We start from the raw sequence: 13,677 nt of genomic DNA on the forward strand, positions 1-13,677 counted from the left end.
GCTTAGAACTGGATTATATGAGCCCCCTCCTACACAGCTGTATAAAATCTACACTGAACTGGATTATATGGCAGTGTGAACTCTAGATAATCCCGTTCTAAGCAGATACTGTGGATTATCCTGCCTTGGCATTCTGGGTAATATAGCTGTGTGGAAGGGCCTTGAGTCTACACTACCATATAATCCAGTTCAAATCAGATAATCTGTATTTTATAGGCTGTGTCGAAGAGGCCTAACTGCCTGTGCCGTGGGCGCCATCTTGGCTGAGGGAGTTGCTAGGATACGAAGTGGGCGGGGCCTAAAGGCAGTGTGTGTGTGTGGGGGGGGGGTAAAGCCTACTTTTCTAACTGGCAGTTAAGGGGAGAAAAGCTCTCCCCCATCCTCTGAAATTTGGACTAATTTTCTAGGGTTTTTTGATTGAAAGACATATTTTGGATGGCTATGTTTTTTGTGGCCAAATTTGGTGTGATTGGGTTCAGTAGGTTGTCGAAGGCTTTCATGGCCAGGATCACGGGGTTGTTATATGTTTTCCAGGCTGTATGGCCATGTTCCAGAAGTATACTTCTGGAACATGGCCATACAGCCCGGAAAACATACAACAACCCTGTGTTCAGTGACTTTGTTGTTTACTCCATAGTAAAACGAACATTTTTTTATATATAGATGTTTTGTAGTCAATGTTTTCAATACAGTGCAGTGTTTTGGTGCTAAATTAATAAATACAGTAATTACTACATAACATTACTATGTATTGAATTGCTTTTTCTGTTGATTTGTTGTAAAACATCACGTTTTGGTGCTTAAGTTGTAAAATCATAAAGTAATTTGATGTTTAATAGGCTTTTCCTTAATCCCTCCTTATGATTCAACATTTTCACTTATCGACCAGCCCGTTTATGTTGGATAAGCAAGTCTTTACTGTATTTCTAACCTGGCACAGACAAGAGATAAAGAGAGTGACAGTATTCATTTAAAAACAGGCATCAGGGACCACTGGAGGCTTTCATGTCAGTGTGTGATGAACTTTAGGTTCTTTCACATTAGAATATTAGAGCACTTTAATTGCCATGGCAACATCCTATGGAATCCTTGGATTTTCGATTTAGGAAGGAACCTTCTAAATCTTCCCATTCGCAAATTTACATTCTCAACATACTAAACTACAGATCCCAAGATTCCATACAATGTTGCTCTGGCAGTTAGCACTATAATTAATATACAGTGTTCCCTCACTACTTCGCGGTTCACTTTTCGTGGATTCACTGTTTCACGGTTTTTCAATAAACTCTAAAAGACTATTACAAATACAGCCTAAGGAAGGGAGGAAGGAGAAGCCAAAGGGAGAGAAAAGAGCCCAAGCGGCAACAGGAGGAGAAGGAGGTGATTTATCAACACACGATTGGTTGATAAAGACTTAAAATAGTTTATAACTACTAAAATAATGTACAAATATTAAAATAAATATAGTGTCCCTACTTCACGGATTTTCACTTATTGTGGGTGGTCCTGGAACCTAACCCCAGCTATAAGTGAGGGAACACTGTAGTGTGAAAGTACCCCAAGCCTGTGGTTTATTGATCCAGACAGACCTATCCGAGGTGGTGAATATCTGCATCCTTGAATAGCAAGTGGACTTATTGCAGCACTGACATGTACCCCCCTGTTGCTTCTGACTATCCTGGCAGACATGTCCTGCTTTGTAAGATTTTCCAAACATCTTCTGTTGTAATTACACCTAGATATCCAGTTGATCACCTTAGAACACTATCAAGCCACCACAGCACAGAAAGATGTTTTGTGTCATTTGAACTGTTACAAGAAAGAGGTCCTGCTGAGCAAATTTTCTCAGTATCCCTTGTGGCTCAGGTGTTGTTGCCGCCAAGGAAGCATGCAACTGCTTGGCACTGTTAATAGCAAAGTTTTATTCTGAGAGGCATGATTACCAGGAATGTGTCATCATGCCTCTCAGAATAAAACCAGCTTCCCTGAATCTGTAACAGAATGTGCTTCTTTCCTCCTACAGGAAACTTCACTGCACGAGGAACTACATCCATATGAACTTATTTGCTTCATTCATCTTGCGCACCATAGGGGTTCTTATAAAAGACAGTGTGACACACCATACTTATTTTTTCATTATTTTAGACACTGAAAAACCAAATGATTTAAATGGATGGACGTCCACCTTGGGTTCAGAGGTACTAATGCATAGTAGTAATAATAAGTAGATGAAACAGTATCACGTGGCAGATGTATTTTTGATATAGTCTGGCTGAAAACATAAATTTTGCAGGAAAACTTGTTCATTGAGCTCATTCAGAGGCATTTCATTTTTAAAGCATTCCCTCCTAATATAAAGTCAAAGCACTAATCCAAAATAATAAAAAATAATGGGCTGAGTAAACATTTTTATTAGGACTCTGAGTAGAACATCCAACTCAGGTGCCCGATTCAGAAATTCACTTCTGTGCTCAATTTGATCTGGATCACTCTGAATGCAGTTTGGTTAAAACTAGAGATGAAATCTAAATTAGTTCAGATCAAATTACGCCAATGTTGTTTAATTATTAGAGTGCTGGCATGGCATAGGTTCATGTCCCCACTGAACCATAAAACGCATGTATGTACTTAAGTCAAAAACATCATGCAAACAATAAGTGAAAACAAAACCACTGTTTTCAGGACCACAAAACTGTATTGCCACTTAATGCAATCAAAACAGAAGTTTTAAAAAAGATTAATCTCTGTTGTCATTAATGCTCCTTCTTCTCAATGTTTTGTTTCTGCAGATGTTAGCCCTATGCAGGATGGCCCCACTTTTCATGCATTATGTTGTTGGGGCAAATTATTTCTGGCTCTTGGTGGAAGGAATTTACCTTCATAGGTTATTGACCACTGTGGTCTCTGAGAAACACCAGCTGGTGAAATACATCTTTATTGGATGGGGTAAATATGAATGTCCCCCCCCCCCCCCCCCCAAAGGATATATGATTTGTGGTTTTCTTGGATCTACTGACCACAAGATTTGGGGCCCAAAAGAAATTCATGTTTTAATTTTTTAATCTTATCAACTTATTTTCACTTGGTGATCATATTTAATTTGCTTTAGTCTATTAAAATTATTTTATTGTTTTACATTCTTTTGACTTATTCACACTGGTTTTATTTGCATACAGGACAGAAATATGTCAGTAAATAAAACATCCCCCAATATTTCTCTGTTAGCTTTCCCAGTGTTAACTATTCTTGTGGCAATCCACAATTCTAGACACACCAGGACCTTTGCATGAGGCGACTGGTCATAGTATGATTTCTACTTCTTTCTTTCAGGTATTCCAGTGCTTTTTGTCACTTCCTGGGGAATAATAAAATACCAACTGGAGCATGAAGGGTAAGTCCCTCTAATTCAGTTTGTTGCTTCCTTTTCTCAGAACTTGGAACATAGCTTTGAAAAGGTATACATCCAGCATGGCCAGTGGCTGAGAAACTCTGGGAGTTGTAGTCTTAAAAAGTACAGTACAACCTTAATATCTGTAGGGAATACATGTCCCAGACTTCACATAGATACATGAAATAGTGGACAATAGCAAACAGTGGGACAAATTCCTTGGCAAATACTGATTCAGATGAGATTTGCCGTCGTTTTCCTCTGAGGCTGAGAGAACATGGCTTGCCCAGTGGTTTTCCAAGGCCGAGCGAGGAATTTAACTCTATCCCCCAAGGTCCCAATCTAATGTTCAAACCACTACAACACTTAAGCTCACAGGATTTCTTTTATCATATTATGTTTATATGCTACCTTGTTTTTTTTTTTAAAAGACAGCTATCAACAGCCAACATCAAACCACATTAACTCAATTCCGAGAGATATTCAGAAAGTAAGGATACGAGATCTTTTTTAAAATACAAAGAATGAATATATTCTAATAAAACTTACATGGATTATAGCATAGATATTACATTTTCCCCCCACATAATCACCATTCAGTTGTCTAGAAGTCTCCCGCCAGCAACAGAGCTGGAGCTGGGAGCAGGCGGCGGAGCCAGAGGTGAGGTCGAGGTTGCCTCTTGGCTAAAGGGGCTCCCCGGACTGCTGAGCCCCCAATGAGCTGCACCATGGCCAAGCACCCAACATGCTGCCACCAGAGCAAGTCTGGGGAGCCCCTCCAGCCAAGGGGCAACCACAGCCTCACTTCTGCCTCTGCAGCCCGCTCCCAACTCCAGCTCTGTTGCTACTTCCTCCTCCTCCTTGTCCTCTTCCACCTCCACCAGCTGCTGCAGACAGGATCTGCCGGTTCCTCAAAGTGACGAACTGGCTAAAAAGGCGGTGGGAGACTTCTAGACAAAGGCATCAAAAACTCATCCCACGGATGACAAAATGTATTGAACTGAATGGTGATTGTGTGGAAAATAATGTAATACCTATGCTATAATCCATGTAAGTTTTATTAAAATATATTCATTCTTTGTATTTTTAAAAAATCTTGTAACCTTACTTTCTGGATATCCCTCATAGATCAATATAAAGTTATTCGGGTGTGCATTTGTAAACTTAGTTGTTTGTAATAGGAACCAAATATACAAGTAATATTTAAAAGTTGTTTTTTTTAAAGTAGCTTTCCATTTTGTGTTTGCATGAGCTAACAGAACAACATTTGATTTTTTTTTCTCTAGATGTTGGGCAACGCATCAAAACATGGCATTCTGGTGGATCATTCGGGGGCCCATATTATTTTCCATTCTTGTAAGGATAACTGTTTTATTTAATTATTGTATTATATGTTTTGACAGGGATTTATTGTTTAGAAAGGGAAATGCTTTTGGGTTCACAATAGAACAGCATTAAGTCCACTTCCACCCCATATTATTTGCTTCTCTTTCTGTTTAATTAACGTGAATAGAGACATATGATCAACTTTAAAGGTTTTTTAAAAAGCTCCTTGAATTCCCATGATAGAAGTAAGGAGGAAGCAATAAGTCAATAAAATGAATGAACAAGTCTTACAATAATGAAACAAAATTGGTTTCGTATCTATATTTGGGTACTGTTGTTCTTAAGAGAGAATTATACATGTTGATCCCCTTTCAAATCACTGAAATGGCATTTCAAGTAAATATATACATAAATGTTATGCTTGTGCTTTTTCCTTGTGAATTCACTTTGCATGTGCCATGGGACTGTTACTAACCTTCAACATCCAGTCTCCTATTCAGTGGTGGACTGGATCTAAAAAATATTGGTTGCCAGGAGACAAAGGATCCTGACTCATAACTATTTTTTAATAAAAAAAAAATAGTAAAGATCCAAACCTATATAATGTGTTGGCCTCACATAACCTGAATCAGAATTAAGTTTTCAAAGTTATTATCTTTTAAAATATATTCTCAGTCTTTATACAGTAATAATATTGAAACTTCTATTATATTTTCAAGCTACTTTTTTTTTCGTGTCAGGAGCAACCGGAGTTGCTTCTGGAGTGAGAGAATTGGCCGTCTGCAAGGACGTTGCCCAGGGGTGCCCGGATGTTTTTTGATGTTTTTACCATCCTTGTGGGAGGCTTCTCTCATTTCCCCGCATAGAGCTGGAGCTGATAGAGGGAGCTCATCCACACTCTCCCCAGGTGGGATTCGAACCTGGCAGCTTTCAGGTCAGCAACCCAACCTTCAAGTCACTTCGTCCACTACGCCATCTGGGGGCTCCTTCAAGCTACTTAAAGGTCCATTAACATGTTTAACATGTTGTCTAATGTTTAAGGAGGCCCACTTGCCATAAGGCATACTGGCATCCCAGCCAGTCCACCACTGCCCACTTTCTTGCCTTCCTTTTTCCTTCCTCCCCTCCCCATAACAAGCAATCCTCAACAAATTCTTAACAAAATTGATTTTCTCCTTTCAAACTTTACTGACTTTTTAAAAGGACAGTACACAATGAGAGCAGTGGTAATAAAAAAAAATCTGCATCTACTACACTGTAGAATTGATGCAGATTTTATTCTTGACTTTTGTAGATCCACTGAATCTATTTGATTTATCTACATGATAACTCACTATTCAGCAATTAATGAAATTGATCTAGTCCATTTGGGGCTAACCAAGTTGATACCAGCCACTGACTTCATATATTTACAGCCATTGTTGCATTTACTAAAACTAACTGAAATGTGTATTTTTTGAAGGTGAATTTCATTATCTTCCTAAATCTTCTAAAGCTGTTACATTCCAAACTTAAAGCCCAGCAAATGAATTGTCGTGATTACAAATTCAGGTAAGATATAAGCCTGCCACTAGCTTCTTATGCTCTCTTAAACAAAACACCCAGTGTTTTATAGCTATTTGTAGTTACAGTTACGAGGAGGAACAAGTACTTTTAAAAGAACTTTTACAAATTAAACAAATGCAGACAAGAAATTGTCTGATATTGCTTGGTAATGATGACTAGTGTTCATTAAAATGAATGACAGTCTTGTGAGGTAGGAAATCACTACAATTTAGAACCAAACCAAATACATGAGGACTGATAATTCTAATGCCAGCTTCGAATAAACGAATTCAAGGATGTATCCCAATACTATCAGGATTTCTTCTGTATAGTCATCCCTTCATATCCATGGATTTGATTTTGCCATTAGATTTTTGGGATGCTGTTTTACTATGCTATTTTGTATAATGGGACATATAATAGTACCAATGATGGGTCCTAGAAGCAAACCAGCAGATATTGAATGCCCACTGTATTTCTTATTGAGTCTTGCCTCAGGAATATAATTCATTTTTATTTTTGTTTTCAGATTGGCAAGATCAACGTTTGTGTTAATATCATTACTTGGAATTCATGAGATTGTGTTTAGCTTCATCACTGATGAACAAATTGAAGGCTTTTACAGACACATAAGAAATTTTGTTCAACTGACAATTGGCTCCTTCCATGTAAGTTATTAATGGTAATGAGGGTGAAATAATAAATGTCACTCTCAATAGGATAAAATACATATTAGTTGGGGGGAATCACCATCAAACCAGAATAGTAGATAAAGTAGGTGGGAAAAATCCTTTTTAAAGAAGTAAAGAAGGGGGGTAGGGAAAGAAATGTAAAAAAATAAGGAAAGAAAGAGGACATAGGGTTAAATATTCTCTCTTTTAATATAATAAATGACACCCAATGCCACACAAATTTAGATTTCTGGCACTGTATCTGGTAGATGGCCTTGCAGAGCATCACTCAGAACTAACTGCCGTATTTTCATTTTGAAACCATTTGCTATATAGGTCTCAAGAATTGCTGTGGAAGGTTTTTTTTTATATGGAAAAAACATACACGTTGGCACTTGAATGCTGGGAAATGCAGACAATGTACTCTGTTTGTAGAATTAGCTAAGTGAATAGCAACTCAGGGAAGAACTTTAAGAAGTATTTAGATTATGAACCCTCATTGTTCCCAAGACATTTGTTTATCTTCTGTTCTCATTTATTAATATAAGAGTTACACATGCTTTACTGCTGCTAAAATATAATTTCAAATGTGATTGGGGATTTGTTAGTCTCAAAAATGAAATACTCAAAGTAAGTAAAGTGATGCAATCAATGCTGTTTTTAAATCTGCCTGGAAGCAAATTCTTTTATGTCTTAGATATCTTCATGATCTTGCCAACAGTCAGAAACCATGTGCAAGAAAGTCGTATTTTCTTCAGCGCAGTACAGATGGCTCTGCCTTGATGTTTTAAACCTGTAAAGGGCAGAAATAGACTGAGGAGGTGGTGAGCTTCTGATCTTTTAAGTAGCAGACCGTTTGAGGTTTTACATTCTTAGAAAGGTTAATTTCACAGCATGAAAGTAAAGTGTATCCCCAAGGTCAGACTACCATATTTCCTGTACACTCTAATGTAAAAAGCTCAGATTAGATCAAAATAATATATTTCATTGGACCAATTTTAGTGGTTTCAAATTGCAAAGCAGCTGCTTTCTTGAGCAAAATTGTTCAGAGCAAAATGGAACACATATTAGGCAACGGATGCAAATCTGATGTCTCAGTCATGTGATTTCTCAGAGATAAAGATGCTTCTAGAGCAAAAGGAAGTTAGTTGTGCTAATGTGCCACTTAGCAGCACGATGGTTTGGGTTTCAGGTGTTTTTAGGAACAACAATCAGTGATTGTATGAACTCTTCATTCAATTGTACTTTGGTAACTTCCTCTCAAATCTAATTTCCCATTTTTCTTGCTCTTTCTTTTGCAGGGATTTCTGGTTGCACTTTTATACTGTTTTTGCAATGAAGAGGTAGGCTATGCAGTCATAACTTTATTTCTAAATGTTTGTTTTCCCTCCTTGTCTTCTCAAAATTATGAATGAAGCCAAAAGAAGGAAACAGGTTTGGATAGGACACTGCTCCATCTAACTTGTACCAAAGATGGAAGGTGAAGGCTAATGGCTAATGAAAATGACTCCATGTCAGCACCTGTTTGGGAATGATCTAGGAAGTGCCTCTTGTTCTTATCCTGTCAAGGGAAATGACTCCTGGGGTCTGAAGAGCAAGAGATACTTCTGCCATTTAGTGCTTCTAGCCAGCACACTAAACTGATAGGTGGAAAAGGTCATAGCTACCATGTGGTACCAGAACTGGGCAGCACTGAGATGCCACGCAACAAAGAAAGGTGCCTCAGTGGACAAGGGAAGGTGCCATTTCACACTGTATTGTCAGGTGACCTTCCATTCATCCTGTAGACATCAACCAACCCCACTCTTAAGCTTTCCCTGGTCTGCAGTGAATCCACCCAGTGCAATCACTTCTAACAACAAGAGGATAAGTCCATTGGCCAGACTTTAAGGTCTTCACCTGCAATTATTACAGCATGAAGTAACCATCCGTTGGCCCATTTTCACCCACAAATTCCTACCTTTGCTCCAAATCTAGCGAGTGTAATGGAATGACGGACTGCTGCTGTGGGAAGCTGTACAGCCCCAAAGCCAGGTTCTATTATTTTTTTTCTGTTCTTAAGAAGAAGCCTCTTCCCTGCCTCCACTGCTCTTAAAAACAGGACGTCCCACAAATGCCCTCAGGGCTAGTCATCAGAGTGAAACAAACAATCTCCTATGGATATGCCCATGATATAATGATTCATTCAGATGATGTTTTATCTTCCTAACTGAGTGGTGTCCTTGGTGGTTACTGAGTATTTGTTATGGGGAAGCTAACTTAGAAAAGTTATTTTTTTCAGACTTTAGCTATTAGAATTATCCAGCCTCAAAGGCTATGCTGGCAATTGTAGTCCAGAATGTAATTTTTTCAAGCTTTGAAAGAACTACTATTTTTTATAATGTTCCATCTGGTAATTTGACAAATTGTGCAGCAAAACCTTCTAAGGTTGTACCTCTAGCCTCTGATGCCGGGAGATCACTTATTTCTGTCCATCCCTTATGCCAAAGTGTCTTAGCATGAAGCAACAAGAGCTGGTACCTCCCATGTTACTGGAACGGCAAATCCATTCTCTTTTTTATAAGTGAGCTGTTCAAGATTCTGAACCTATTATGGCAATAGGATTTAGTGCCATGAGCAGTACCCTAAAGCTTCAGTTAAAAACTGAAATGCACTTCCATTAGCATGGAAGCCATTAGTTACCACTAGTCTGACAAATCATGCAGCAGATTGGAGTAGAGAAGAGTAAGGCTAGGGAGGATATTTCATGAACATTTCATTTGCTGTGAAACACGTCCCACCCTTTCCATCGATTTTTCATGCCCACTTGCCAAATAGTGTTTATAAGGAGTGAATGTTACACATGCAGACATGGTTTCTATTGCTGTATCAACTGGGCTGACCTTCACCCTGGTATGCTCTTGTGCATATTTGGGGTAGAATTTAAATGAAAGTGTCAAATTCATATGCACATTCAAATACAAATCACCCCAATGGCATGCAGTGTAGGTAGATGGCATCACTGTTTGTATTCAGATGGATAGACCAGGTATACAAAATGTCTCCCTGGATTGTCTGTGAACATTACAATGCACAAATGGAAATTTTATGACTCGTAGTCCATACCATATTTGTTACACTGGCTGTTTTTAACCTTTTCCCAGGTAAAAACTGAATTACGCAAGCAGTGGTCCCGTCTCTTGCTGGCTTACCCCTTTCTTGGAAAAAACATCAAGCAGCTAAAAAGGTATCCAAAGAAATCCCATTTGAACAAAAATGGCTTCCCTATCATGGTGCCTTCTACTCAGTGCATCCAACTGACAAATCAGAGAACAGGCAGCAGTTGCAACATGGAGCTCAACCCCCCGTTGAGACACAATCCCAGAATGAGCATCTCCGACAGCAGTGAAGGAGAAGTCACAACTGGGGAGACTATAGAAGAAGCCTTTGAAGAAAGCGAGAATTAGATTTGTAACTAATGTAAAAGAAACAGAGGAACGTTATTGAGATTCCAGTGAGGAATCTCATATCATGCTTTGCATGAAAGCTACTGGAATTACAAATCCAGGGTAAGGAAATGACAAAAACAGCTTCCTGACATTTTTCTTCCAATCTGTTATTTATTGCCTCAATGAAAACATGACTTGGGATGTGCATGACATAGTTTGTCATGTTTGGGATGTGCATGACATGTGGAAATATAAGGAATGGAATAATCATTCCAGAAGAGACTCCTGTTTTTCTCAAATTTTCTCTGGACCTCCCAGTATTGAACTCCGCTAGAAACTAAAGACCTGTGCAGCTGAATAAGGGATCAGTTCCCATGGGACTGCTTTTTTGGCTTCCCATAAAGGAAAGCAGTTGCTTTTGCGATGCTATTGAAGACGTTGCTGAATTCCCTCCACTCCACCCCAGCAGTAAAGCAATTTACTGAATTGAAAGCTGGACTGCACACAGCACATTGAGAAGCTCACATGTATATATTTATAAGCATATTTTCCAACCTTTGTGATAATATAATCATAATAATAGCAACAATAACCTATTGCTTGCTCTTAGTGCATGGCTGTTAAGGTGTCTTCTGTATCATCCAAGGTAGAACATTACTTGATAGTCCTTTCTCTCCCCAAAGGGGATTGGAAAGCATTTGGGTTTACTCAGAAGAGAAATATCTGAAAATCTACCAATTTTCTAGTTGGAAAGGAAAGATTGAGGGAATGATACTCAGGTGGCTTTACTTGCCAAGCATCCAATCAATGTGTGTTGTAAGATTTAAGGTCCGAAAACAATGTTTAAACCTCACTAAAGTAGACCAGTTGAACCAATGGGATTTGCATACATGTTGATCAGCAGTTGATTTTGTGGATCTCCTCATGGTGGAACTACTAAATAGATTTAGGCCTTGTGAGTACATGAACAAATAAGTGAACCAGAAAGGTCCAAGCTAAACATGGAGCCATGTGAGTTTGATTTCAGATAGCTACCCTCCCCCATTTCAAACAAGACTGCTTTGGACTGCAACTTTCAGAATCCCTGATTGTCCCAATATGCTTGCTGGTAATTCTAGGGGTCATACTCTAAAAGTAACATATCCAAGGTCTTTTCCCCCAAAGCAATGATTTTGAGTAGAGAACCAACATGAATTTTCATATTGACTATGTAATTCTTCAGAATCTTCCTGGGTTCCTTTTCTTCACATATGAGATAAAATATGGGCACTCCCGACCCGCCAAAACTTGTTCCTGCCTACCTGCCATCCCTAGAGTCAAGAGAAACTGCTCAATCTATTCCAGGTTTTGCCCAAGCACTAGTAGTTGTTTTTATTTCAAGAGATAGCAATATTACCATGTGATCCTGCCTGCATTTTCACAGGCTCAAAGTGTGAACATGCCACAGTGTTATAATTCTTTCCAATTTCTTATCATGCTGTGACAACCATCTGCTCAAAAGACATGGTCTCCCTGATGTGAAAAAACTCTCCCGTTAGTGAATTAACATTTTTTATCATGTCAGAAGCAATTTGAGAACATACTGGAAGTCGCTTCTGGTGTGAGCGAATTGGCTGTCTACAGAGACATTGCCCAGGGGATGCCCGGATGTGTTACCATCCTGCTGGGAAGCTTTGCTAATGTTCTCACAAGCTAGAGCTGACAGACAGGAGCTCACCCCATCTTGTGGATTCGAACTGGCAACCTTCAGGTCAGCAACCCAACCTTCAGGTCACCAGTTCAGCCAGCACAAAGGTTCATTGCTCCACCACAGCTCCCAGTGAATTAACTGAAAATTCAGTGAATTAACTGAAAAGGCATGAGACAGTTCTTTAATTGTAATTGATCTAAGAAGAAGGCAATTATATTAGTGGATAAATAGTTGTTACCCTTGGTAACAGTCATGGTTTAAGCATTAGACTATGACTCTGGAGACCGGGCTTTAATCTAATTTGTTGATATAGGCTTCCTCCAGATTAGTTTCTGTACAGGAACATTAGTAGGGTTGGTGTCACCCTGTGCAGTAATTCACAGATTGCTTCATCAGGACCATCCACATGCAGATTGAAAAGTTGCAATCAAAATACATGCCTGTTACCATCAAAGACACATTTTAAAGATAATTCTATTAAATTCCCACTTGTAGATATTTTGGTGCCACCTGCAAACACTTCCCCTTGAAAGGGGTAAATGGGTTTAGAATTGCATCAGAAATCTGTTAATGTAGGCTTCGCTTCTAACCCCTAAGGCATGCCTGGGTTCCCAACCTTCTCGGAAAGGGGTTTCCAATACCATAGTCCCATTGGAGACCTCTGCTCTTCATTCTTTATATGAATAGTAGCTGACTGATTGCTAATTTATTTTGAAACCAAAGCTGAAAGGGGCTTTGATCAACTGTCAGGCATTCTAAGTAGAGACCTTTGTTAGCGAGTGTGTATAGCGGAACCAGCAGCGTCCAGTTAACACCATGTGCAAAAGACTCAGACCAGGCAGAGGAATTGAAAGAACAAAGGAACTTTACTTGTTGAGTTGAAGTTAAGTAAACAGTTCAGCAATCGTACAATGTCCTTGTAGTTGCATAGGATCAATAACTAATCAATCAGCATTCAATATATCCAGCATAGCATATTTAAACTGCTACTTGACCGTAGCTAGAGAGCCTGTCTTTTCTGTGCTCTCCCTGCAAGCTCAGATTCCCAACTGACGAACCCAGCCATCTGCCAGCAAACCGATACGTTGTTTGAGGCGTGGCTTGCCTCTGCAAAAGCAGCTCCCTTTTTGCAGAGATCTTTTGCAAGCAACTTTGCAAGGATTTCTTTACACACACACATAGCAATTTGGCGCAATAACCTTTTTTATAGAGGCTTGGTAACAGTGGAAACAAAGCAGTGCCCAGCCTTCACAGAAAATAATAAAAGTGCATTAAAATGTTTAGCTCTTCAGTTTCAGGTTGTATCATCAGATTATCTGTTTGTAAAATATTGAAACATAATCCATCAGACAAAACTGAAAAAATCAAATTAGAGGCTACTGACCTTAAAAGTCGCTTTGGAAGCTTTTTTTATCTGAACTTTCAGATCAACAGTGCAAGTTGGGTGTGTGGGAAGTTTTAAAGGTGAGTTGGCTGTTAGACACTTGAACTTGATCTTGGGAGAAAGGTGGGATATAAGTGCAGTACACCTGAGGAAATAGATATAGTCTACAAGAATTTATGCCAACAACTTCAGTTAGGCTATGACATGTTACAAGATCCCTCTGCATATGAACTTCAATACTGAAC

General features: G+C 39.0%; 1 protein-coding gene across 1 annotated transcript in view; it reads left to right on the plus strand.

Annotated features, from left to right (window-relative positions):
* glp2r (glucagon like peptide 2 receptor) overlaps positions 1-13,439 on the plus strand; it is a 48,852-nt gene extending 35,413 nt beyond the window's left edge. Inside the window, exons 6-13 of the mRNA XM_003217177.4 lie at positions 2,024-2,198; positions 2,790-2,946; positions 3,331-3,391; positions 4,675-4,744; positions 6,177-6,265; positions 6,789-6,927; positions 8,232-8,273; positions 10,074-13,439. Of these exons, the coding sequence (XP_003217225.2) occupies positions 2,024-2,198; positions 2,790-2,946; positions 3,331-3,391; positions 4,675-4,744; positions 6,177-6,265; positions 6,789-6,927; positions 8,232-8,273; positions 10,074-10,376 (1,036 nt within the window). The 3' untranslated portion in view covers positions 10,377-13,439. The remainder of the gene's footprint in view (positions 1-2,023; positions 2,199-2,789; positions 2,947-3,330; positions 3,392-4,674; positions 4,745-6,176; positions 6,266-6,788; positions 6,928-8,231; positions 8,274-10,073) is intronic.
* The last annotated feature ends 238 nt before the right edge of the window (positions 13,440-13,677 follow it).

The sequence above is a fragment of the Anolis carolinensis genome, chromosome 2, assembly GCF_035594765.1.
Source record: "Anolis carolinensis isolate JA03-04 chromosome 2, rAnoCar3.1.pri, whole genome shotgun sequence".
Lineage (NCBI taxonomy): Eukaryota > Metazoa > Chordata > Lepidosauria > Squamata > Dactyloidae > Anolis > Anolis carolinensis.